This window comes from Panthera onca, chromosome B4 (assembly GCF_046562875.1).
Source record: "Panthera onca isolate mPanOnc1 chromosome B4, mPanOnc1 haplotype 2, whole genome shotgun sequence".
Taxonomy (NCBI): domain Eukaryota; kingdom Metazoa; phylum Chordata; class Mammalia; order Carnivora; family Felidae; genus Panthera; species Panthera onca.
This window is the reverse complement of record NC_138345.1, coordinates 87,828,660-87,852,501: the sequence shown is the minus strand read 5'-3', so window position 1 is coordinate 87,852,501 and position 23,842 is coordinate 87,828,660. Positions and strand designations below refer to the sequence as shown.

General features: G+C 34.5%; 1 protein-coding gene across 5 annotated transcripts in view; it reads right to left on the bottom strand.

Moving 5' to 3' along the window:
- Window positions 1-23,842, bottom strand: part of MON2 (MON2 regulator of endosome-to-Golgi trafficking) — a 130,842-nt gene that overhangs the window by 18,413 nt on the left and 88,587 nt on the right. For 4 of the 5 annotated variants that reach the window (XM_078449737.2, XM_078449740.2, XM_078449741.2 and 1 more), the window contains 8 exons: window positions 23,378-23,576; window positions 18,964-19,592; window positions 14,395-14,538; window positions 13,778-13,795; window positions 13,366-13,494; window positions 9,121-9,311; window positions 2,610-2,670; window positions 1,401-1,524 (listed from right to left, as the gene is read on the bottom strand). In XM_078449737.2, coding sequence (XP_078305863.1) covers window positions 1,401-1,524; window positions 2,610-2,670; window positions 9,121-9,311; window positions 13,366-13,494; window positions 13,778-13,795; window positions 14,395-14,538; window positions 18,964-19,592; window positions 23,378-23,576 — 1,495 coding nt within the window. The remainder of the gene's footprint in view (window positions 1-1,400; window positions 1,525-2,609; window positions 2,671-9,120; window positions 9,312-13,365; window positions 13,495-13,777; window positions 13,796-14,394; window positions 14,539-18,963; window positions 19,593-23,377; window positions 23,577-23,842) is intronic. The other variant, XM_078449738.2, reaches the window with a different exon arrangement.

The window sequence follows — 23,842 nt, the reverse complement described above, 5'->3', positions numbered from 1 at the left end:
GTCTTTTAGCATACGGTGCTGCTACTGAAAAGTCCAATGTCCTCTTGATACAATTCTTCTGTGTTGGACTTTTTTCTTTTCTTTCTGAAATCTTGTAGATCTTCTCTTTATCCCAGGTATTTTGAAATTTCCGAACAACATGCCTTCTTGTGGATCTTTTTTCTTTCACTGTTCTGGTCACTGAGTGGCCATTTTTAATTTGGAGACTGATTTCTTTAGTTTATGTATTTGATAATTTCCTCTGTTAGCTTTGCTCTATTTTCTCTTTCTGGAAGACCTATTGTCAGATGTTAGACCCCTTGGATTCATTTTATTTCTTTCTTCTTATGTTGTCTACTTTTTGTCTTTCTCTACTTCCTGGTTTACCTCCTTATATTTTCTTGTAACCCTTCACTGGACTTGTTATTTCAGCTGTCACATTTTTAGTTTCTGTGAGCTCCTTCTTATTCTGATTCCTCCTTGTTAATAGTATTTTTTTTCATGCATATAAATATTTTATCTCTTTGAACATCCTAATTATAATTGTGCTTTTTTGAGTAATGTTTTTATGGCTCTGAATTTTATCTGTTTCCTCTCAGTTTCTTTTACTCCCTCTTTGTTTTTTCTCTTTCATGTTGAAAGATTTTCTCTGAAAGCTTTGGCTATCAGGTCATACTTAAGAATGGTGGGGACCAAAACTGATCCCAGGAACCTAGGTCTTTATAGAAGCCTGGTCCTGTTTCTATGTATATGTTTCTATGTATATGTTTAAAAAAAAAAAAAAACCTCCAAGTTAAAGTCGAGAAGTTTGTGTCCAATGGCAAAGTCATTGGAAGAATGCCCAAATACCTTCCTTACTTTGGTATATTTAATACTATAAATGGCAAGAGGTATCATCAGAAACTGCTAGAAAAAGTATACATGGCAACTCAGTAATCCTTATTAAGCTTAAAGTATTTACATCTGATTATATTGTTTGTAACACACATTTTATAAAAATGTATCTAGAAATTTTTATATACTCTTTAATAATAAAAAGTTGACTGTATTAATATAAGTAGTATTTAATTATTTTTTCTGAGACTATTATTTTTGTTAAATCTGCACTTTACCAGATCACTTTTAAAACTTGTTTGGGCTGGGAAAAAGAAGTGCTGTAGTTTGTGAAGTAAGCAGTATGAGAGACATCTAGTGGCCAGACTACACACATTTAAATGTTCTTCAAAGTGCTTAGCACAGTTTAACAGAATATTCACATTTTCCCCTCAGAAAGCTTAATGTTCTATCATGTTCTTAGAAATTACCTTAACCATTCTCCAGTTTACATTTTGCCATAATCACAGGAGTAAACATTTATATAGTCAGCTTCTTCCAAAGTACTTCAATACTAACATTTTTAATACATCATTAAAATAACATACCTGTAAATGAAGATGACTGAGAATGTATTGAGCCCTTATTAAGCATAGTCATTATCTGACCAACAAATTCCTTAGGAATAAAATTGGCATAAGGTAGTATCTCAGTGCTGATAAGCTGAACTACCTACAACAAAAGAGGCAAACTCAAATGCATTTTTTTTCTTGAAAGAGACCAACTCAAATGACAGTATCTAGAGTAAAACCTAAATTTTATTTTAAAAGAAAATCAGCTAAAGAATCTTCCTTGAAGTACACAAACATTTTAATGTTAACATACAGGATGAGTAGTCCATTTCCCTCATTTGTCTTAGTAATAATAATAAATTTATTACAAAATAGTCAATACTATAGACTGTTTATTATGCAACCATTTTAGTAAATGTTGATGTTATATGAAATGTATCCATGCTAGAATAAAGTATCCAAAACAGAATTAAGAATAAGATTGAAATCACTTTTTATAACCATAAATGAGACAAAAGAGAAAGGAAAATTACATTCATTTTTGTTAAATAGCTCATTTCTAATACATAATGTGTTATTTTGCCCTTTGAAGAAAAAGAAGAAAAGTTTACAAGAGTTTTAATACAGAAATGGACAAAAAGCAATATTTTATACGTATACTTTTTTGATATACTTTAAAGTAATTTACTTCATTTACTTAAAAGTTCTTTTATCCTGCTTAAAGGAAAATCATCAAACCACCACCCCCAACAAAAAAATCTATAACCAAAAAAAACTACTTCTTTAAAGTCAATTTATAATCAACAAAATATATTCTTTAACAAGCTCTCATTATGTGCTTCAAGAGTTTGAGAGGCTCTATCTACAGCTGGTTAAAAAGAAAAATCTAAACAACTTATTGATTAGTTTGAACGACAAACACCTGGTTTGCCAAACTGTAGCACAAACTCTCAAATGCGTGCTCAATGACTGAGATTTTACTGAATCAACTACTTTTTAAAATTATTAAATGGACACAACTATGGATCTAGACAACATACACACAGCACAAAGCTAACAAATAAAAGGAAATCATGTCAGTGCTTTAAGAACCAACCTTTAATCTCTGTGAGAGTTTTAAAGCTTTTAGGTTCAATCTTAACTTACTACCCCTACTTGTTCTTTTAGCAATTTCATAATTTCAACATTTCTACTATTTGGTTTGCACAAATGGTTACAGGAAAATGTTTTAAATAGCTTCCTCACCTCAACGTCAATACTTTCATTTCTTTGAAATTCTTGAATAGAGAGATTATCTGGAGGTATGCTAAAAAATAAACAAATAAAACACTTGATTTTTAAAAGTAACATGTTCCTTGGAAATAAGCAGTATTCAAATGACAAAAAGGATTTATTTTCTCACCCAGGTTCTCACCCATTACCATTTATTTAAAAGAACAGTATTTTTAATTAAAGTTATTAGTATAATAAGGACTATACCAATTACAAACATGAATTTCTTAACTACAAAAAATGCTTGGTCCAATCCTGAATTAAATAAAATCTGTAAAATTAAACTCCTTTCAGTATTATGAAAAAAACAATAAAAAGTGAGGGTATTACTATCATCTTCAGCTACAACAAAAATTACTACTGTGAGGATACCTGAATTCACTTACATTGCCAGTGACTTAAAAGAGTCTTGGTTATCTGCTGAACCCATTCACTCAGAGACTGGCCATTAATCACTAATTTGTAATAAACACAATGTATTAAAGATCTTTACATTAAAAATAGAGAACATCTAAAACAAAACAGGACTGATTCAGACTTTCTAAAGCAGAAAATTATTCCAGCAAGATCAATGGAAATCAGTAATTTTGAGAGAACCAAGGTGAATTCTAAACCATGTGGCTCCTAATTAGAATGGGCGGTAAAATGGTATTAAACTTACAAAGCAGTGAAATATTAACTACTTAAAAACAGCTGAGAATAAGATGTTAATGATTGTTACAGTAATGACAGTGAAAAATTACAGAGCCACTGTACTAAGCCACTGTACTAAGAGCTTTAATTTGTATTATTTCATAAGTTCCCAGAGTAACCACATGTAGCAAGTATTATCCTCATGTAATTGACAGAAGAGGAAACTGAGGCTTTGAATGCTGGTAAAATGACCAAGAATGTACTGTAAGCAAATGACAAGGCCGCAATTTGACCCTAAACTTCTCTGGTATTTGAGCCTAAATTCTTCTCTTTCATGTTGTAAATGTAAAAGCACTGTTATCTTAGATTTAGAGTTATAATATACAGTTTTGTATCTAGGGCTATTTTTGCTCTAGCATTATTTGGTTTTTCTATTTATAAGTATTAGAATACACACAAGCACTCGTGCACATGTACTCTGTTATGGGTACCATATCTTTACTTGATTTAGATGTTTTTCATTCAGCAAATATTTATTGAGTATCAGATGCTTTGTACCATATACAGCATATATACAGCATTGAGTTTGAGCAAGATGGTGTTCAAGATCCTGCTGTGAACAAGATGCACTTAGTCTCTGTTGCATGAAACTTGCATTCTGGTGTGCAAGTCCTAGACTAATTCTATAATCTGCTAGTAGGAAACTACAGGAAAAATTTTAATGACATGTACCCAAACTGGAACCAATGGTGGGAATTTCATAACTGCTACAACTAATGTAGCTTCACAGATCCTATCTGTATCTCTGGAGATAAAAGCTGTGTTTAATTCTAATTTATAATCAAGTAATATAAGTGTTCAGTGATACAAAAAAAACGGTGATAATGGTGGAGGTAACTGAGGATGGGCTGACTATGAATTAAAAAAAAAAGCTTATTAGGAACAGACAGTAATAATATAAACGTGACAGGGATCGTGTATCAAACACTGAAGTGGATTTTAAAATATTTTATGAGGAAAGAAAGCATACAAAGTCAGAAACTCAAAAGTTCACTCCTAATTCCAGCGATCAAAAAAATCAGGAATTATTTGATGATGCATAGGTTAAGTATTCTGGTCTCAAAACTCAAACTAATGGTTATTTTTTTAACTTATAGTTAGTATCCTTACTAAACACTTTGAGCATATCAAAAAAATTGGTTGAGCTTCTAAAAAACTGATGATTAACACAGTTTACCTATAAATTATAAGTAGAGATGGTGAACACTGCAGGTAGAAACGGGCCATATAAGATCCTTAATTCTCTAAGATGGAGGTAATTTTAAAAATTATCTTCACAAATATTTAGTTGAAATAAAATAACTGATAAAGTATGATTTGTATTTTTTGTCAGTTCTCTCTGCATGGTACATTCAAAAAGTGTAATGAGATACAATTTCATATACTATAAAATTCACCTTTTAAATTATATAATTCAGTGCTTTTTAGTATCTGCACAAAGTTGTGCCACTTCTAATTCTAGGATATTTTAATCACTCCTGAAACACATTCTGTACTTTGACCAGTCACTCCTCATCCTCTCCTCTCCCACCTGTAGCAACCATTAATCTACTTTCTGTCTTTACGCATTTGCCTATTCTGGATATACCCCATAAGTGGCATCATACAATATATGGCCTTTTGTGTCTGGTTTCTTTCACTTAGCATAACATCTTCAAGATTCATCTATACTGTAGCATGCATACATCAGTATTTTATCCTTTCTTATGGCTGAATATTCCAATCTGTAGACATACCACATTTACTTTATCCATTCATCAGGTGATATACATTTGGATTGTCTTCATTTGGGGGCTATTATGACAAATACCACTATGAATATTAGTGAACAAGTTTTTGTGTGAACATGTTTCATCTGAATTCTTTTGGGTAGTACTTAGTGATTTTTAACTTAAGGTCCACAGACCATTTGTATGAATTCCCCCCCAGCCCAAGTGTATTCTAGAGGACAAGCACCATGTTTCAGTACTCCAAGGATGATTGAATGAACTCCTAATAAACTTCAAGTGTCTACCAGATTACAGTCTTTATGTTTTTCATCTTTAATCATGTTTTTTCTTTTTCTCTTTTCAACTATTTATTTATGATAGTCTTCAATGATGTCCAAAGCCTTCATTTTCTTCTAGCTAATTTTGATTTTATTTGTATTTCTTTGTTATTATACTGCCTTGCCAAAACAGCTTAAAGAACAAAAGAAAGCTAAGCATTATAAAGGCATGGTTATTCAAAGTCTTAGAGTGTATATTAAGTTAAAGGACTTATAAATGTTCCAAGATGAAATATGCTCAAATATTAGTATTATATAAAAACTAAGGCCTTATTATTCCAAGCAACATTCTGAAACACCCTACTGTTCAATATTACTGATGAACTTCAGTTATAGAACAAGTACATATATGACATAAAATAATATTTTGTGATTTCCAAAGTAATCAATTATTTGAAAAACAAAAAACAAAACCTCATGAAACTGAAAATGTGCATTAAGTTCTCCTAGTGAGCACTGCCATTTTTAGCTTCAGCTAACTAATGCAAGTTTTCAATTTGAGCTTTAAAATATTTTTTGGACTATGAAATAAAAATGACCAGTCCAAGGTCAACAGGAAGTAGGTGATAGAGTCCAAAGTAGGTCATGACTTTCAATGTAGGGTAGGTCTCTACTACTCCATGTAGTAGAAGGCTTAAATCTATAAGTAGAATAACTACAACTTAGAACACTGATTCTGTGTTACTGACAGCTGAAGTCAGTATCTTTATTATTTTCTAGCCATTATACACAATTCCAAATTTAGAAGTAAATTTCCTACTCCTAGTTATTTACAGTTTTGGTCTTTAAAATTCTAGTTTAAAATATGGCTTTTTGATGGGAAAGGATACGGATAGCATCACTTTCTCTTAAGGAAAGGAAATAATGAGGATAATAATAGTGGTAGCAAGCATTTTAAAAGCACTTACATGCCAGGTACTACTCTAAGGAGTCATTTATTTTAAGTGACTTAACCCTCATAATGACCCTATGAGTTAAGTATAATTCCCATTAACAGATAAGGAAATGAGTTCCTGAGAGGTTAAGTAACTTGTCCAAAACATCTCAGTTATAAAGTAATACAGTCGAGATTTGAATCCAGATGGCCCCACTCCTAAGTCAGTGCTCTTACCCACTATGCTGTCTGCTTTCTTAAGTAATATGATTTTCAACATACTCAATACACCCAAAACTTTAATGTAAGCAGGGCTGCCGTTGGGCTAAAAACTATAATGAATTATAGTACGACTGCATTAATACAAAATGACATAAGATGTACAGTTTCTATTATTAGGCCTTTTGTTTCATTGCCTACTTTATTGTACACAAACACATAAAATTAATTTCAGAAAACTGAACTTAATAAGAACAAAGTTTGGAAAATGAAAAATGTTCAATAAGAAACCTGAGAATTAAGTAAGATGGTAGAAAGACCCAGCCAAAAGAAAACAAAGAAGTTTTACTCACTGCCAAAAAACCTGCTCTAAAAGGTTATATTATTATGGGACACCTGGCTGGCTCAGTTGGTGTAGCATGCACCTCTTGGTCTTGGGGTTGTGGGTTCAAGCCCCATGCTAGGTGTAGAGATTATGTAAAAGTAAAATCTTTAAAAAATAAATAAAAAGAAAAATAAATAAAAATTAAAAAAACATAAAAATAAAAAATAAAAATAAATAAAAATAAAATAATAAAGCAACATGAATATACAGACAACTGAGAAGGAAAAAGAAAAGTTTAAATCTCTAAACCTATTTGATTCATACAAATTAATATAGTGATTTTGGGCAATGGAATCCACAAAGAAATTCAAATTTTCAGAGTTACAGATAAAAAGATAATTTGTTTCAATGTGCTTTGAGTCCTTATAATTTTCCTGCAAATACAGAGCAAGCTTGCATTGGTATTTACAAGATTTCTAGAGATGAGATACATAAGAAAGTAAACAAGGGGTACTTGGGTGGCTCAGTCAGTTAGGCGTCTGACTCTTGATATGGGCTCAGGTCGTGATCTCGTGGAACTATAATTGAGCCCTACCTTGGCTCCACGCTGAGTGTGGAGCATGCTGAGGATTCTCTCTCTCCCTCTCTCTCTGCCCCTCCTCTGCTTGTGTTCTTTCTTTCTCTCTCTCTCTCTCTCTCTCAAATAAACTTAAAAAAAAAAAAAGAAAGTAAAACAAAATCTGACCATTTGTGGAAACAGAAATAAGGATGTTACTACTTTCAATTTTGAAATACCAGATAAGCTTTTATACAAAATCTAAGTTAGCCCACAGATTCCTCATTCATAAAATTTAGTATGTCTTCTAATTATCCTACTCTCACTCAGTGAGGGGTCAAAAGATGATCCATAAACATAAGCCTTCAGATGGATGTCACACAATGAAAATTCCACTCTTCTTCACCAAAACTAACATATTTTTTTATTAAAAAAAATTTTTTTTAATATTTATTTATTTTTGAGAGAGAGACAGAGCATGAGTGGGGGAGGAGCAGAGAGAGAGGGAGACACAGAAACCGAAGCAGGCTCCAGGCTCTGAGCTGTCAGCACAGAGCCTGATGAGGGGCTCGAATCCACGAACCGTGAGATCATGACCTGAGCCGAAGGTGGACGCTTAACCGACTGAGCCACCCAGGTGCCCCCACCAAAACTAACATCTTAAAGAGCTAATCATTATCATCACTAATCGTATTTATTCTGGTGCAACACTAATTTATTGCAATTGTTTTCCTCTTGCGATGTCAAATGGGCAGCAGATTTAAAAAACAGATCTTCAGGGAGCCTGGGTGGCGCAGTCGGTTAAGTGTCCGACTTCAGCCAGGTCACGATCTCGCGGTCTGTGAGTTCGAGCCCCGCGTCAGGCTCTGGGCTGATGGCTCGGAGCCTGGAGCCTGTTTCCGATTCTGTGTCTCCCTCTCTCTCTGCCCCTCCCCTGTTCATGCTCTGTCTCTCTCTGTCCCAAAAATAAATAAAAAACGTTGAAAAAAAAAAATTAAAAAAAAAATAAAATAAAAATAAAATAAAAAACAGATCTTCTTAGCTTCCTCAAGTTAAAACCTTAATTATGATGCATCCATATTGTCTTACAGACTTCTGTCTTAAAATCAAAAACAAAGGGCACCTGGGTGGCTCAGTTGGTTAAGTGTCTGACTTCGGCTCAGGTCATGATTTCACGGTTTCTGAGTTCGAACCATGAGTGAGGCACTGTGCTGACAGCTCAGAGCCTGGTGCCTGCTTCGGATTCTGTGTCCTCCTCGCTCTGCCCCTCCCCAGCTCTTGCTCTGTCTCTGTCTCTCTCTCTCAAGAATAAACATTTAAAAAAACAAAAAAAACAAAAAAACCACTGTAGGGGCACCTGGGTGGCTCAGTGGGGTAAGCTTCCGACTCCTCATTTCAGGTGAGGTCATAATCTCACCGTTCATGGGATTGAGTTCTGCAACAAGCTCTGCACTGACAACGCAGAGCCTGCTTGAGATTCTCCCTCTCTTTCTGCCCCTCTCCTGCACATGGGCTCTCTCTCTCTCTCTCCCTCTTTCTCTCTCAAAATAAATAAATAAGCTTAAAAAAACAAAAACAGTGTAAAAAGCAAAAATCTCCATTGCTCATGATAATGTATGTAGTGGATAAAGGTCTACTCAGTCTTGCTTCGTATACAACATGGCAATCTTAATAATTACTTTGTTAATGAGTAATGAGAAAGATTGTTTTTAGATCAATCACAGGTACTTTTTGAGAGATTGTCTTAATTGTAAAATTGAATGAGCTGACCTTTTAGTAAAGAGAAAGTCTTCAAAAGTATTGGCTAGTTCTGGCCACATACTGTCAAATTTTCCAGAAGAAGCATGCTGCCGGGCAACAGGTAGCCCAATAGAAAGAACTTTGAGGAGAGAAGATACTGCTAGTTTCCATGTGCTTTCAGAAGGGCAGGAATATTTCAAACTGAGAGGAACCCTAAGGGTCTGTGAAAATAAAGACAATTTAAGATATGTATTAATTAAAATATATAAATACAACTTTAATTACTTAAAAAAAACTATAGCAAAGAGAAAAAAATAAGAGCACAGGTATTTTCACTTAAAAAAAGGATATTATTTTCTAGAAAAATCAGTATTTCAGACATGGTCCTCAAATCCTACTGCCTAAAAAGATATTCTGTTTCCATTTTATAAACAATGACCCTGAATGAGTAACAACCTTTTGAACTTCAGTTTCTCATCATAAAATATAGGGATGTTATCCAAAAAGATAGGAATAGTAAACTTAAAATTTCGCAGTTTCTCTCAACTTACTGTTACAGAATTACAACGTTCTGCCATATTTTTCCTAGCAGAAAATAATTTGACTGATGGGGTTCTCCCATTTAAGAAAGATCAACACCTTGTATTTTTTCACTATTGGTTAGGTAAATATAACCTAAAGCATCAATACTTTGAAGTCTTATGTTTTATCTCTAAAATTCTTTGAACTTTATGTTCTACTCTAACATTTTAATGTACTTTTTCCTTTTCCAAGTTATTTCAGTAAGTTTGATAATTCAGAAAGACTGTTTATTCCTTAACCCTTGCAGATACAGGAGTAAAGCATCTGAGTTACGTATAGTGATGTGACTGCGATGTTGGGATTTACTTTTTAACTGGTCAACTTTTGAGGTAGGTCGCTATAAACCATTAAAGAACTAATTTGGTGGTTCAGAATGAAGTCCTCTGGCTATAGTTCTATCCAGCAACTACAAGGCTAGACTGATCAAACTCCCAGTTTCAGCATATCAGCAGATAATGTACATTAGAGTAAAAATCCTACTTTTATATTAAAATCCTAGTCTCAGAAAGATAAAGAGTAGCAGAGATAAATTTTCATATTTCAAGGTTATGGAGTGAATATAAAACTTAATTTCATCATCCTCCATACAAATTATTACTTACTCACTCACTTCGTGAACCATTACATGTTAGCATGAAATGGGCCTCCACTAAGAGATAATTAGCCTAGCCAGATCTAGTCCTTTCCTTTCCCCAGGTGCTTTGGGGGAACCGGACTTCAATTCCATTTGGGATTTAGGGTAAAGAGATGATTAGCTCATTAAGCCAATCAATCCACTCCATTTCCCTGACCATAATCACTGGTTCAAGACTGGGCATAGGACTAAAGCTGGTCCAATTAAGGTTAATTTTAGAAACTTAAGAAGAATAATATGATAAGAACCACGTATATACACACACCTCGTACTGGACATCAAACCCCTTATTAGCCTGTAACTATGAGGAGAAACATGGGGTGTAATCAATCTTTGGAAAAGCAGAATGGAGAGAAAAAAAAACTTGATTTTTGTTGACACTGCAGAACCACTGGATAAACCAATCCTAAAACCCTCCCTCTATCTCTGAATTTTCCAACTAAGCATGGCAATAAATCCCTTTTATTGTTAAGGCTAATCAGAGCCTGAGTGTTTGCCATTTGCAAAGAAAACAGTGCTAAATTATACAAGGGCCAGTCTAAGTTAACATTTTATAACTCAAGGTTAGATAAAAGAAAAATATAATTAACTACTACAATTAATATTTTACTGAAATTAAGGGAATGTTACACACAGTAGATTTATGTGATTTGTACATTTTTTGTTTAAAAACATGTAAGCAACTAAGATGGAGATTGGTTTAAAGCATATACTCAGTAAATCTGTGTGGAACTGGGAAATCTGCTCTTGCTGCCACAGAGCTCACAATTTTTGAGAAAGAAAGAGCCTTGTCCAATTAATCACAATACAGTGTAGTGAGTGGCATCAAGAAAGGGGCAGCATAGGAGCGCATGGGTGGCTCAGTCAGCTAAGCATCCAACTCTTGTTTTTTTTAATGTTTACTTATTTATTATTTATTTTTAATGTTTATTTATTATCTTTGAGAGAGAGATAGGCAGAGTGCGAGCGGGAGAGGGGCAAAGAGAGAGGAAGACACAGAATCTGAGCAGGCTCCAGGCTCTGAGCCATCAGCACAGAGCCCGATGCGGGGCTCGAACCCATGACCCGTGAGACTGTGACCTAAGCCAAAGTTGGGCACTCAATTGACTGAGCCACCCAGGTGCTCCAAAGCATCCAACTCTTGATTTCAGCTCAGGTCATGCTGTCACAGTTCTCTGAGTTCAAGCACCACACTGTGAGTGCATAGCCTGTTTGGGATTTTCTCTCTCCCTCTCTCTGCCTGCTCACACAAGCTCTCTCTTAAAATAAACAAACATTTTTTTAAAAGGGGTAGGGGGAAGGAGTACAGAAAAAAGATTATTTAATTCTTTTAAACATACAAACTGATTCACGTCACTCTTCAATGGCTAAAGAACAAAGTCTGATTCCTTACGATGGCTTATAAGAACCATAGCTATTTTTTAAGACTTATTCTAGGTCCTGACATCTCCGTAAATGGAATTTCTCAAAATTTCTTTAAAAAATACCACAATCTTTTACATTGCTTAATCCCTCGCCTTCTCCCTAGCAAATCTATTACTCCTTCAAGTGTCACTTCTGTTGATCCTTGCCAAAATCCTCTGGACAGTTCAGTTATTTCCTTGTCTATGGGGGATGGGAGGTGGGAACCTAACTTTTTACTCAGCACTGACTACTTGGCATGTATCATTATAAGCTTTATCTCGAATGAGTCTCTCAATAGTTAAGACATATAAGTGGTATTGGTATCAACCTTCTTTTATAGGTGAGAAACGCTCTGACAGGTCCATTTACCCAAAATTATACAGCAGCAAGTAAACAGCAATACACTCAGGCAGGTCTATCTGAATCCACTGTGTACTCTTCACTTAGGACTTAACATACTTTGTCTGCCTTTTCTATATTCCCTTCACTGAATTATTAAATGTAAGAATTATCTTGCTCATTTTTAAATTTCTACTAGTTAGTACCTGGCAACAGAGGTGCTTAAAAACTATTCTCAATGAATGAGGAGAGAACAGCTGTAATGGGATGAGTAGGGAGGGGAAGAAAGAGTATGACAAAAATCACGGGAAGGAGTTTAAAGAAGGTTAAGGGCAGTATCATAGGACAAGGAGGATAATTAGAAAAGCACACAGGATTTGAAGATTTGATCTTCTAAACTTTTAAGTCATTTCTGGAGCACCATATGAAAGTAAGCCAGCATGCAGCGGGGTGAGAGTGAGTGGCAGCTTAGATGAAGGCCACAAGCTGTTTAAAGGAATTTGGAAGGAAAGAAAAGCTGAAAGGGGATGGGCCATTTGAGTAGGAAGTAAAGTGAGAGAAAGTTCTTCTATAAAGGGCTTAATCATCTTTCCAAGGTACAGTTTATGAGACTAAAAGGAAAATGAAACAAAGCGTCACCAACAAAAAAAGAGGGAAAGAGGAAAGGAGGGACACAGAGAGAAGGATGAGCTTTGAAACAGAGAAAGGCCTTCTCCATGAGGGAAGACAGTTCATATTGGCCTATAGAAGGCAAGGTTTAGGTGTGTTCTTCAAAACACAGGGAAAAAAACCAAGAAACAGACTTTGGAAGAATCAGACATAATCCACTAGAGATGAGTTTTTGCAAATGGTTGTCCATACACTAGGGAACTGGCTTTAAAAACAAAAAAGACATGCATGATATCAGTTAAGTCAATGGGCTATAAACTTCTCCCTGAATACTCATCAACCTTGAAGTATAAGAAACAGGATACTTTGTTATCATGTGGCAAAATTTAAGAAGTGTAAAAAATCCAATGCATACTTACTTCAAAATATTTTTCATTCAAAAAAGAACTTTTCTTCCCATACTTTGGCTAGCTAACTTGGATGTGAATTAAAAAAAAAAAAAAAAAGAATTTTTCATACTGTAGAAAAATGGCTTCCTAAATATGATCCATGAATGTTGGAGAAAAGTCTCTACAAATAATTATATAAATATTTTCCATTATCTCAATATATGATAATATATCACTACCTATAATTTCAATAATTTACTGTAATTTCAATAATAGTATCATCATCAAGTGAAAGTATAGAAATTAAAAAAAAGATACCTTAATAATATTCTGGAGTACTTTCTCATTCACCACTGCTTTGTGACAGGCTGTTTTTTGGTATAAATCCACAACTACTTCTAAAGACCTTTCAGCAAACGGTACATAATTCAAGGCTACCCATTCCGCCTAAAAAGTAATATTTTCACATGGAGTTAAAAATAAATGAGATTAAATTATGTTGTTTTCAAAGAGAAACCTTCTTTGTCTTAAAGTTCAGTCCTTGGTTTTAGGTCAAGATTATATCACATGCAAAGTTTTCAAAGAGATACGTACTTCATGAAAGAGTAATTTTCAGCCAGGCAAAAATTAAAACTATCAGAAAAAGCAGAGAGCATTCTATCAAGTACTGGGAAGGATGTGTTTTACTTGTTGCCAATAGGTTAGGACAATTTTAGGAAATTTAACTCACCGGTGCAAATAGTTGGATCTATTGTGATTCCATTGTGTTGCAAGACAAATAGAATGAGAAAAGTTAATACACATTAAAACTATTTTTCGGATGATGTAAAATTATTTTATGTTGAGGGAACAAAATCAGCCTGTGCATGCATTCAGAAACTTACTTTTCCTCTAAGCCAAAACAAAGCCAAAATTTGCCAACTATGGCTATAAAAATCTTTGACATAAAATCCAACTACATTTCACACCAGCAGTAGACAATTTATTTAGCACACACAGATTTCTTAATTTTGTATTACAGATATTTAGACAAGATTAGGCTTAGGGATTTAGAAGCCATTTTGTAATGGGGTGGGGCAGCCAAGAAAGGACCTCTGAAGAAAAATGTAACATGAAAGGCCAAACTTTCTAGAGAACTACTTGGGAAAGGAAAGTCAAAAACAAGAAAAAAATGGAACACAGAAAAGGTTTTCCAAAAAGTGTTTCTTTTCAGTTTAAACTGTTAACAGACATATGAAAGTTTATTTGTAAATGACAAATTTCTGAGATACTCAAAAGTCCATCTTAAGTGGAACTGTTAATAAGGCATGAAATCTTACAGAGAAAATATAATTTAGAGTAAATTACCTGATTATATTTTGCATTTGCAATGTGCTTTGTTTCCAGCTGTCCATACTGTGGAGGTTTACAGGAAAATTCCACAAATGCCAGTAACTGGTCAAATATAGCTGGATACATTATCTGCATGTTTTCTGGCCCTACACAGATGGCCTATAAAAGCAAAATATGAACAATAGAATGGATAATCTAAATTCCAATAAGTTCTTCACTGTATATGCACTTAACCAAAGAATCTGAAAGACTGTCCTATTTTATATAAGCATTATACAATCTTTTATAAGCCCTGAAGGACACAGCTATTACAAGCTATTTTAAGCTATTATTGAATACAGTGTAAGCTAACTGTGTTGATCAGCTAAAAAATGCCTTTTAATAAAAAGTGTGATTTATTACTTAACAGGCTAGAAAAAGAGCAAGCACTTGAAGAGGAGTCCCAGGCAGTCCTGAGGTTCCACAATCCGATCATTTGTTCAGTAATACAGCCATTAGGTCATCAAGAATGCTTCACTGACCAAGAGGATATTGACTGATACTGACTTCTATTTAAGAAATGGCATCAGTTCACTGAAATGACAGCTGATTTCTGCACTATGCTTAGTCTCCTAACTTTAACAAATAATCATGTATACCATCATTGGGAAAATGTGTGAAAATTTGTTTCTAAAAGAAATGTATATGTGAATTTTTTGACATGGCAGTGTATATTTAATGTCTAATGTATCTAAATATACAGACTTGATTTAAAACAAAAGAATTTAAAATTTTTAATAGAAATTAAACTTATTGCTATAAATAATTTGATAAAACAGAATAAAATACATATCCTGACACTACAGATTTTAATTACTTCAGATAGCCTGAAAGTACTTAAAATGAGTCTTATATTTTCATTTTTTCTAGCAACAAATGTGTTTTCTCCTCCCATCCTTTCACAAATTCCTGTTTTAATGTTTCTTTTCTGTGTGAAAAATACTCAATGATAGTATTTATGTAGTATCTAAAATACACTTGTGCTTTATTTACAAAACAAAAAACATAATCATTCTGCACTTGAATACTCTCAAAATACTAGATCAAAATTCAAAGCATTTCAAATTTTTAGGGAATTCCTTTAAAAAGATGCACACAACATTTATGTTTTTCCAGAACCCATGGCTTTTTGATCTGTCAGGTAATAGATTAATTTTATCTTCCCTCAGAGAAGACAGAGCCATTTAGTTATAACTGAAGTTTTAAAGAAAAGTGTCTTGAAATATAAAGTAGATAAGCAAAGTGCTGCCCATACCTAAGTTAGATCATCCTATAAATACAATGTAAAAAAAAAAAAAAAAAAAAAAAGATATCTAATACTATCTCTCAATATTTGGTTATTTTTCTCTGTAATAGTGAATTAGAGGAATCTGAATGGTATACAGCCTAAAAATATCACTCTACTGACTGCTTCTGTTAAATTTCACTTTCTTTTTTATTAAGCTCTTGCTGAGTCTTAATTCTCAGAAGTAAATAAGCAGTAATTACTGTGAAAAAGAAATAATTATCCTAAGTGGATTCTTAAGTTTCAAGGACTAAAAAAAAGTAAAGCCCATATGATTACCTTACAAAACTAAGTATTAACAGTTTCTCTGGAAATATCTTAGCACCAAACAATGACTTTGACTACATATTTCAATTTTCAGTGGCTATTTATAAAAAGAAAACATACTGTATTGTTATAGCTGGCTTAATAAGCAATTCCAGGATCTTAAAATGCATACTATTGAATTGACATTAAAAAAAAAAAAAACTCCATCTAAGAAAAAGTTATTGGTTTTCTTTCAGTATTCTTAAATTTGTATATCAGAAAAAACTATAGTATGAACCTGATAACAGATTTCAGTTCAAAAGCTAAGAATCAGTCAGCAAGCTGCACATTTCCTATTAGTCCAGTTTGAAAACTGTATGTGAAAACAAGAACAGAAAATGGACATCCAACCTCTCCCGTGGTTCAAGGTTTCTCTTATTAAGTCCTTAAACAATAATTCATTCAGTGCCTACTTATACAAAGACTTTTTTTTGCCCCCTCAACTCAGATACTAAGATCTATGCCAGGGAACTTGATGATACAGACAGTAACAGCTAACATTCACTCAATGTTTAACTGTGCCCAGCAGTAAATGCCTTGCAAATCCCACTTAATAAGAAAAAAAATTGTAGATTTATCATTTTCATTTTATAGATTAGGAAGCTCATGAATAAAGAGAGTCAGAAACTTGCCCCATTAAGCAGCAGGCAGGGCTGCACTGCACAACTCCCTGGGCACCATTCACACACAATGTGCCAGTGTCTCCTGGAGTACCCCTCCAACAGTCTTGATGATGGAGGCAGATACAGCGTCCAGCCATCTGACTGGAAGTTTAGTAATAAATAAGACAGATGCAGTCTCCTGACCTCAGAACTCAGGGAAAACAGAATCAAATTCTCAGGTCCCACGCATGTCAAAATATCTTGGCCAAGAAAAATTAATTAGCATACATAACTAAATCAATTTAGTGGGATCTAGTGATTTAAAAACCAAGAGAAGACTGTCACTCTGTAGCTTTGAACTATGTAAGGGTAAACGTGAAATAAAAAATGAGTTTTTTACAAAGGAAATTATCTTTAACCAATAAAAAGTTTTGTTGGAAAACTAATTTAATTATAAAGTCCCAAAGCAAGTAAATTTTGCTTATGAAAAAATTTTCTGACACACGTGGGAAAAAAATACAGAAACACTTTTACTGATAGTGAAATATCTTACTTTTTCCATTAGGAAATATTAAAGACACCATATGTCTGAATCATATTCAAGTGTTATAAAATACCCTTTAGATAATTATAGAAGTAATAAACAACAGCTAGAGTGAGAATTAGTAATGCAAAATTGCATCAGTTGATACAAATGAACAACAAATAAGGCTTCCTAAGTTTCAGAATGAAGGTATATGTTGTTTTCAAAACTAGTAAAAGCTCAGAAAAAGTTCCTAGTAGTTGAAGTAAATGATTCTACTTGTTCTCACACTGCTAAAGCAGAGCTTTTAAAAATAAAATTATACAGCCTGCGTGGCTCAGTCAGTCAAGCGTCCGACTTTGGCTCAGGTGATCTCGCGGTTAGGGAGTTTGAGCCCCCATCAGGCTCTGTGCTGACAGTTCAGAGCCTGGAGCCTGCTTTGGATTCTGTGACTCCCTCTCTCTCTGCCCATCCCCTGCTTGCACTCTCTGTCTCTCTCTCTCCCCAAAATAAAAAGCATTAAACATACATACATACATACATAAAATTATATAATTTCTTTCCTTGAAAAGAATTTTGGAGGTTTGTTGTTATTTCTTTGTTTATAAAAACCTGAATCTAACATCTAAATGCGTGTTGTAGATTATAAACATCACTTAAGGTCTGTGCTTTGTTTTGCTGACAGAATAACTTTTCAATTCCCTCCAGGGCACTGCATAAGTAACATGTGCATGATCAATCAAGGGGGGAAAAGTAGGTACTAACAGGCTACTTTTTTTCTTCACTGAAAATAAAAACAGCTATTTTGATTTCAATTGTGGAAAACTGATAACCCTACAATAAATTTTTTTTAAATGTCAGATTCTCTTAAAATTTAAGTTTCTACACAATTTGTTTCTCTGCACAAACAACTAGGGTTAAAGAGATCAAGGTTACTGCACAGCTAGACTTCTTCCAGAGCCAGTGAAGAGGTATTCTGGTGTAGCAGAAACCACTACTTTCACTGTGAAAGTTTTCATCATTCCAGCTGGATATAATGCAATCAGCTAATTAGAAAACGATCTGCCATACACAAATCTGGTAACACATGAGTAATCAGAATCTAGTTCCATTCTAATTTTGCTAGAATGTCACAGAGACTTTGCTGGAATTGCTGGCTCCTCGGTTGGCATTTCTCTGTTTAGCAGTTTGGTTGTTATGAATTGTGCCAACAATTACCTTGCTGGTTTAGAGAACTCTTTGATTCTGATCTGGTTTTGCCTGCTAGTTGGAATTTGCTCAATGATTTTTAGGTCTGTTTTAGTAACTTTTTCACAGTAACAAAACACACATAGGTAAAATCTATCTTTTTGCAATTTCTGTGAGAAACATACTTTTAAATTTATTCTTACTTCTTTTTTTAAAATATAAGCTTCCAACAATTCCAGAGCTAAATTTAAGTACAATGAAAAAATACAGATATATACAATCCCATAACTTATTGATTTTCTAATTATAGAAGTACTCCACTAAAGCTGTTATTCAGAGAAGTATATACCCTCTTGTGAAGAGCTGCATAATCAAACCAAAAATGTTGGTGAATAGAAAAAAAAGGATACAGGCAGTTTCTGAAACTCTCTCAAAATAAACCTGAATTACCTTTTCAAATACATCAGAAAGCCCTAAGTTTTTAAAGTAACTGGATGTTTAGAACCTTGGGTTAATCTGAAAGTATGCATATACAACAATCTTGCTGATCCAGAATTTATCTTAAAAAATATGTGGCAAACTAAAAAACTTCCAGAGAACCACACACGTTATTGTTTAGACAGCCACTGAAACTCTATTACCTTCTGGAGAACATCTAAAGCTGTAAGCACAGCTTCTTGTAAACTTGTCAAAACTGCTTCAGTATAAGATGGAAGAATGAAAGGGGACGCGTCTGAACTTATGGGGACTGACACAGCACTATGCAGTGTGATTCCCAGCTTCTGCAAGTCGCCCATGCTGAAACCAGCCTTTATGTGCTGGTAGAGAGCTGGGAATATCTGAGTTAAAGCTGTAAGGAAAGGCTGGCTGGGGATGAAAGTCAATTTGTCAAAAGTAACAGGAGGCTTAGTGCTTTCCGATCCAATTCTATACCAGGTATTCCACGCAGCCCACCAGAGATTCAAATCTTCAAGCTCGTCAGTAACTATGGGTGGCTCAGAGCTGTTGTATCGTCCAAGTTTCTCTCCAATGGAATCTGTTCTTACAAACGGTCTGCTCAGGCCAGGGCCTGATATGGACCCTAGCAGGACAGGCACAGGTACATTAACTGCAGGTGGTGTCTCGGGCTTATCTGAGTCTCTGACGGGGGACACAATCTGTAAAATTTCCTGGAAGCTTTTCAGGGCAGCCAGAGATACTTCATTGTTTTTGCTGAGTGCAGCTGATTGTATATGGTCAAGAAGAACATCCCATGCTCTTGAAAAATCTCCTATATCGGGAAGAGAAAAACAAAATCTATCAAAATGGTCAAGATTTCTCAGACTATTGCAAACTTTACAATTTATTTTTCTGCTTAAATTCTTATAAAACTGAAGAAATATGATCAAGTACTAAGGTACTAACAGTGTGAATTAAAATCAATGAAACCTTGGAGTGCCTGGGTGGCTCAGTCAGTTAGGCCTCTGACTTCAGCCGTCTGACTTCGGCTTGGGTCATGATTTCATGGCTTGTGAGTTCAAGCCCCATGTCGGGCTCTGTGCTGACAGCTCAGAGCCTGGATCATGCTTCGGATTCTGTGTCTCCCTCTCTGTCGGTCCCTCCTGTGTTCTTACTCTGTCTCTCTCAAAAATAAATAAAAAAATTTTTTTAATTAAAAAAAAAGAAAATCAATGAAACCCAAATATCAAGTAAAAAATTTTTTTCAGATCTAGGGACAAAGGGCACCAAGAAGAGGATGAGTATAGCAATGTTTTGGTCTTAAGAACAAAACTCTATAGGGGCACCTGTGTGGCTCAGTTGGTTGAGACCAGTTCTTGATTTAGGTTCAGGTCGTGACCCCAGGGTGGTGGGATCAAGCCCCAGGTCATGGGATTGAGCCCTGCATCAGGGACTCTGCACTGAGCGTTGAGCCTACTTGATTCTTTCTCTCTCTCTGCCTCCTTCCCTCACTTATGCTCTCTAAAATTAAAAAAAAAAAAAAAATTAAATAAAAAATATTAAAAACGAAACTCTATAAATGTATATACACATGTTCACACTATTTCCTAGTTATTTCTGCCTACGGAAAACAGAATAAAAATGTAAGAGGGTAAAAACAAAAGCTTTTCAGTAACAACTTTGATTTACTCATCTACCTTTATTTAATGATTAAGATAAGATGTTCTCACTCTTAAACATATTGGAAAAGTTACAAATTATAACAGAATAATATGTATTTTTTTATTGGCCTAAGTTTTTAAAATACACTATGCTCTACTCATGAAATCTCAACTTCACGCCTTTTCATATTTTAATAACTTAGAGCTGCAGAATTCTTCTTTTATTTCATTGTAGAATTTTCTTAAACATTTCTTCCCAATTACAGTGAGTCACCAGAAGAAACTGCACCATAAAGAAGAGACTGTCTTTTTACAACTTTGAGTCTAAATCTGCTCCTCTCATGTGAAATGGAGTCTGCTGACCCACCCACAGCAGAGTATGGGCTGAGTGGCAGTTGTTGGCTTCCACTGATCAATCCAATCTCTTGTTCTACTCCTATGACCAGGTAAGCACATTTATGTTGAAGTTCTTTACAGCCACATGTAGTCTGTTTCTATGAAACCCAACAAAAATGACCTTGTTCCTAGAGCAATTTACCCCAATGGCTTTGTTAACAGAATGGCTTATTACCCACATACATGCATTTAACACAAAAATCAGAAGAACTGACATTTTCCAAAGCAGGGTGACATAAGTAGGCTGTGAAATACATAAATAATTAAGGTTTAAAGTCATTTCACAAAGGCTATAAGTGAGTAAATTTTTAAATTTTTCCTCATATTTCTGAGGAAGCAATCAGTTAACAGAAAAGCTGGAAGTAGTTCTGGGATGAAACAATAGGTACTACTCTGCCTATACAGGACAAAAAATAACACCTGGCCAGTTATATGCCTCTTCCTTTCCACGTTTTTTTTTTTTTTTTTATTAAAAATTGAGGTATAACTTACATACAATAAAAAACAGATTTTTTAAAAGTTTGTTTATTTTGAAAGTGAGAGCACGTGTGTGCAAGTGGAGAAGGGGCAGAGAAAGAGGGAGAGAGAGAATCCCAAACAAATAGGCTCTGCTCAGGGGGCTCGATAGGAACCATGAGACCATGACTTGAGCTGACATCAGAATGGGGACTCAATCTCATATTTAGAATATTCCATACCACAGGAAGGAAAACCCTGTAATTCCTCTTTTAAAATATTCTATACCTAGGAAAAAGTACACATTCTAAAAGACTAGATGTAAGTATATATTGTTCATGGTTATGTTGAAAATATGAACCTTATTCTAAAATAATATAGACCATTTTCCAATATTCAAGTTATAAAAAACTACTAAAGCTACACAAACAGCCTTCATTTTTAAAAAACTAGATCTTTATTTATTAGGTTTTACATTTATTTATTTATTTATTTATTTATTTATTTATTTATTTAATTTTTGATGTTTATTTTTGAGAGACAGAGTGTGAGCAGGGGAGGGCAGAGAGAGAGAGAAGGAGACAGAATCTGAAGCTGGCTCCAGGCTCTGAGCTTTTAGCACAGAGCCTGATTTGGGGCTTGAACCCACCGACCGAGATCATGACTTGAGCCGAAGTTGGGTATTTAACTGACTAAGCCACTCAGGTGCCCCATACTTTTAAAATTTTTTAATGTTTATTTTTGAGAGAGAGAGAGACGGGGGGGAGGAGGGGCAGAGAGAGAGAGAGAGGGAAACACAGAATCCAAAGCCAGCTCCAAGCTCCAAGCTGTAAGCCCAGAGACTGATGTGGGGCTCAAACTCATGAACCATGAGATCATGACCTGAGCCAAAGTCTGACATTTAACCAACTATGCCACTCAGGTGCCCCAGGTTTTAGCTTTTAAAATAAAGTAACTATCATGGAAGTTTTTTGGTTTTTGTTTTTTTAAGTTTATTTTGAGAGAGAGAACATGAATAGGGGAGGGGTAAAGAGAGAGGAAATGAGAGAGAATCCCAAGCAGGCTTCACACTCAGGGCTCATATTCATAAAGTGTGAGGTCATGACCTGAGCCAAAATCAAGAATCCGACGTTTAACCAACTGAGCCATCTAGGTGCCCTATCACAGACGTATTAAAAATGATGCTTATTTTGTCAAAACTCAGCAAATATATAGTTAAGACTGGTACATTTCATTTTATGTAAATTTTATATGGAAATAAAAAGCTAGGATTTTTATATACATTTAACATTAAGCTCTAGGAGAGCAAAAAGGATCAAACATTAGAGACTACTTTTGGTAAAAAAAGGAAAAAATGAACATGAAGAACACACAAAACTGCTGATGGAAAGAATAAATATGCTTATGCTTTAACATAAACAGGAACAAAAAAGCCAAATATAAAATAATAATTTGTAAAAATGCAATAATATGTACAGCATGCTCATAATTTTATAAACCAGTATTTCTGTTCCATTCACTTTTCTCTACCCCCCTCACCACTATCATCAGAACTGAAGGTATAATCTACACTGGGGCTTCTCAATCTCAGTATTATTGACATTTACACATTCTCTCTGCCTATAAAATTCTTCACATTTCATCCTACCCTTGCCTGATGGAACTACTACTGACCATTCAGACCTCAGGTAAAATACTGCTTCCTTAGGGAAGCTTACCTGGAACTCATAGGCCTGGTCAAATAACTATTATAAGCTTACAAAGCACCACTCCTTTGTAGCATTTATCACTGTAGCAATTTTGCATTTATTTATGTAATTACAGTTATTCCCTTATGCCCATGACAACAAAGATGTTGTGTATTTTATTCATCATTGTATCCCCTAGAGGCTAGCCCATATGAGGTAAATTACACATTTTCTCAACAAAATGAATGAAACTGTGTATGCTTATGCACACACCACACATAAACAAAAACTGACATTAAGACTCATTATTCTTGGGAAGTAGCATTATATACAAATTTTTTAAAAATCTCCTAAATTTTTCAAATTGCCTTTAAAATGAGTTACTTGTTTAACTAGAGGGAAAAATGCATATATACCTAAAGGTTGCAGTAAATATCTTCTAGTGTTAAAGATTCTTGCTACTCCGGCCAATGTTAAAACCCAGGTCTCTGCCCACTGCTTCTCTGCTGTGTCCCTTGAATGATGAATGAGAATATTCCCACCTCCAGACTCAATCTTTTCTTTGTCTGCAGTGGTAGAAGATTCCCGAACTCGGTCCAATAGATGAAAGAGAACCTGAATATTTATAAAAATGCATATAAAAATAACATAGCTTAAATAAAAGCATAGCAATTAAGAACTGTCACAACAAAAGTCACAAGAAATTACATCAGACAGATCAATCCAATATATTAGAAAAAATAGAAGTATTATATTAAGTTTATACTTGAAGTTATAGAATATGAAAAATGTTTTAATTTGATTGGATATTTTCTAAGACTTGTTGACGTATCAACAGAGCATCTATGGGGTAATGTGTAAGAAGGGACTGAAGCTAAGGA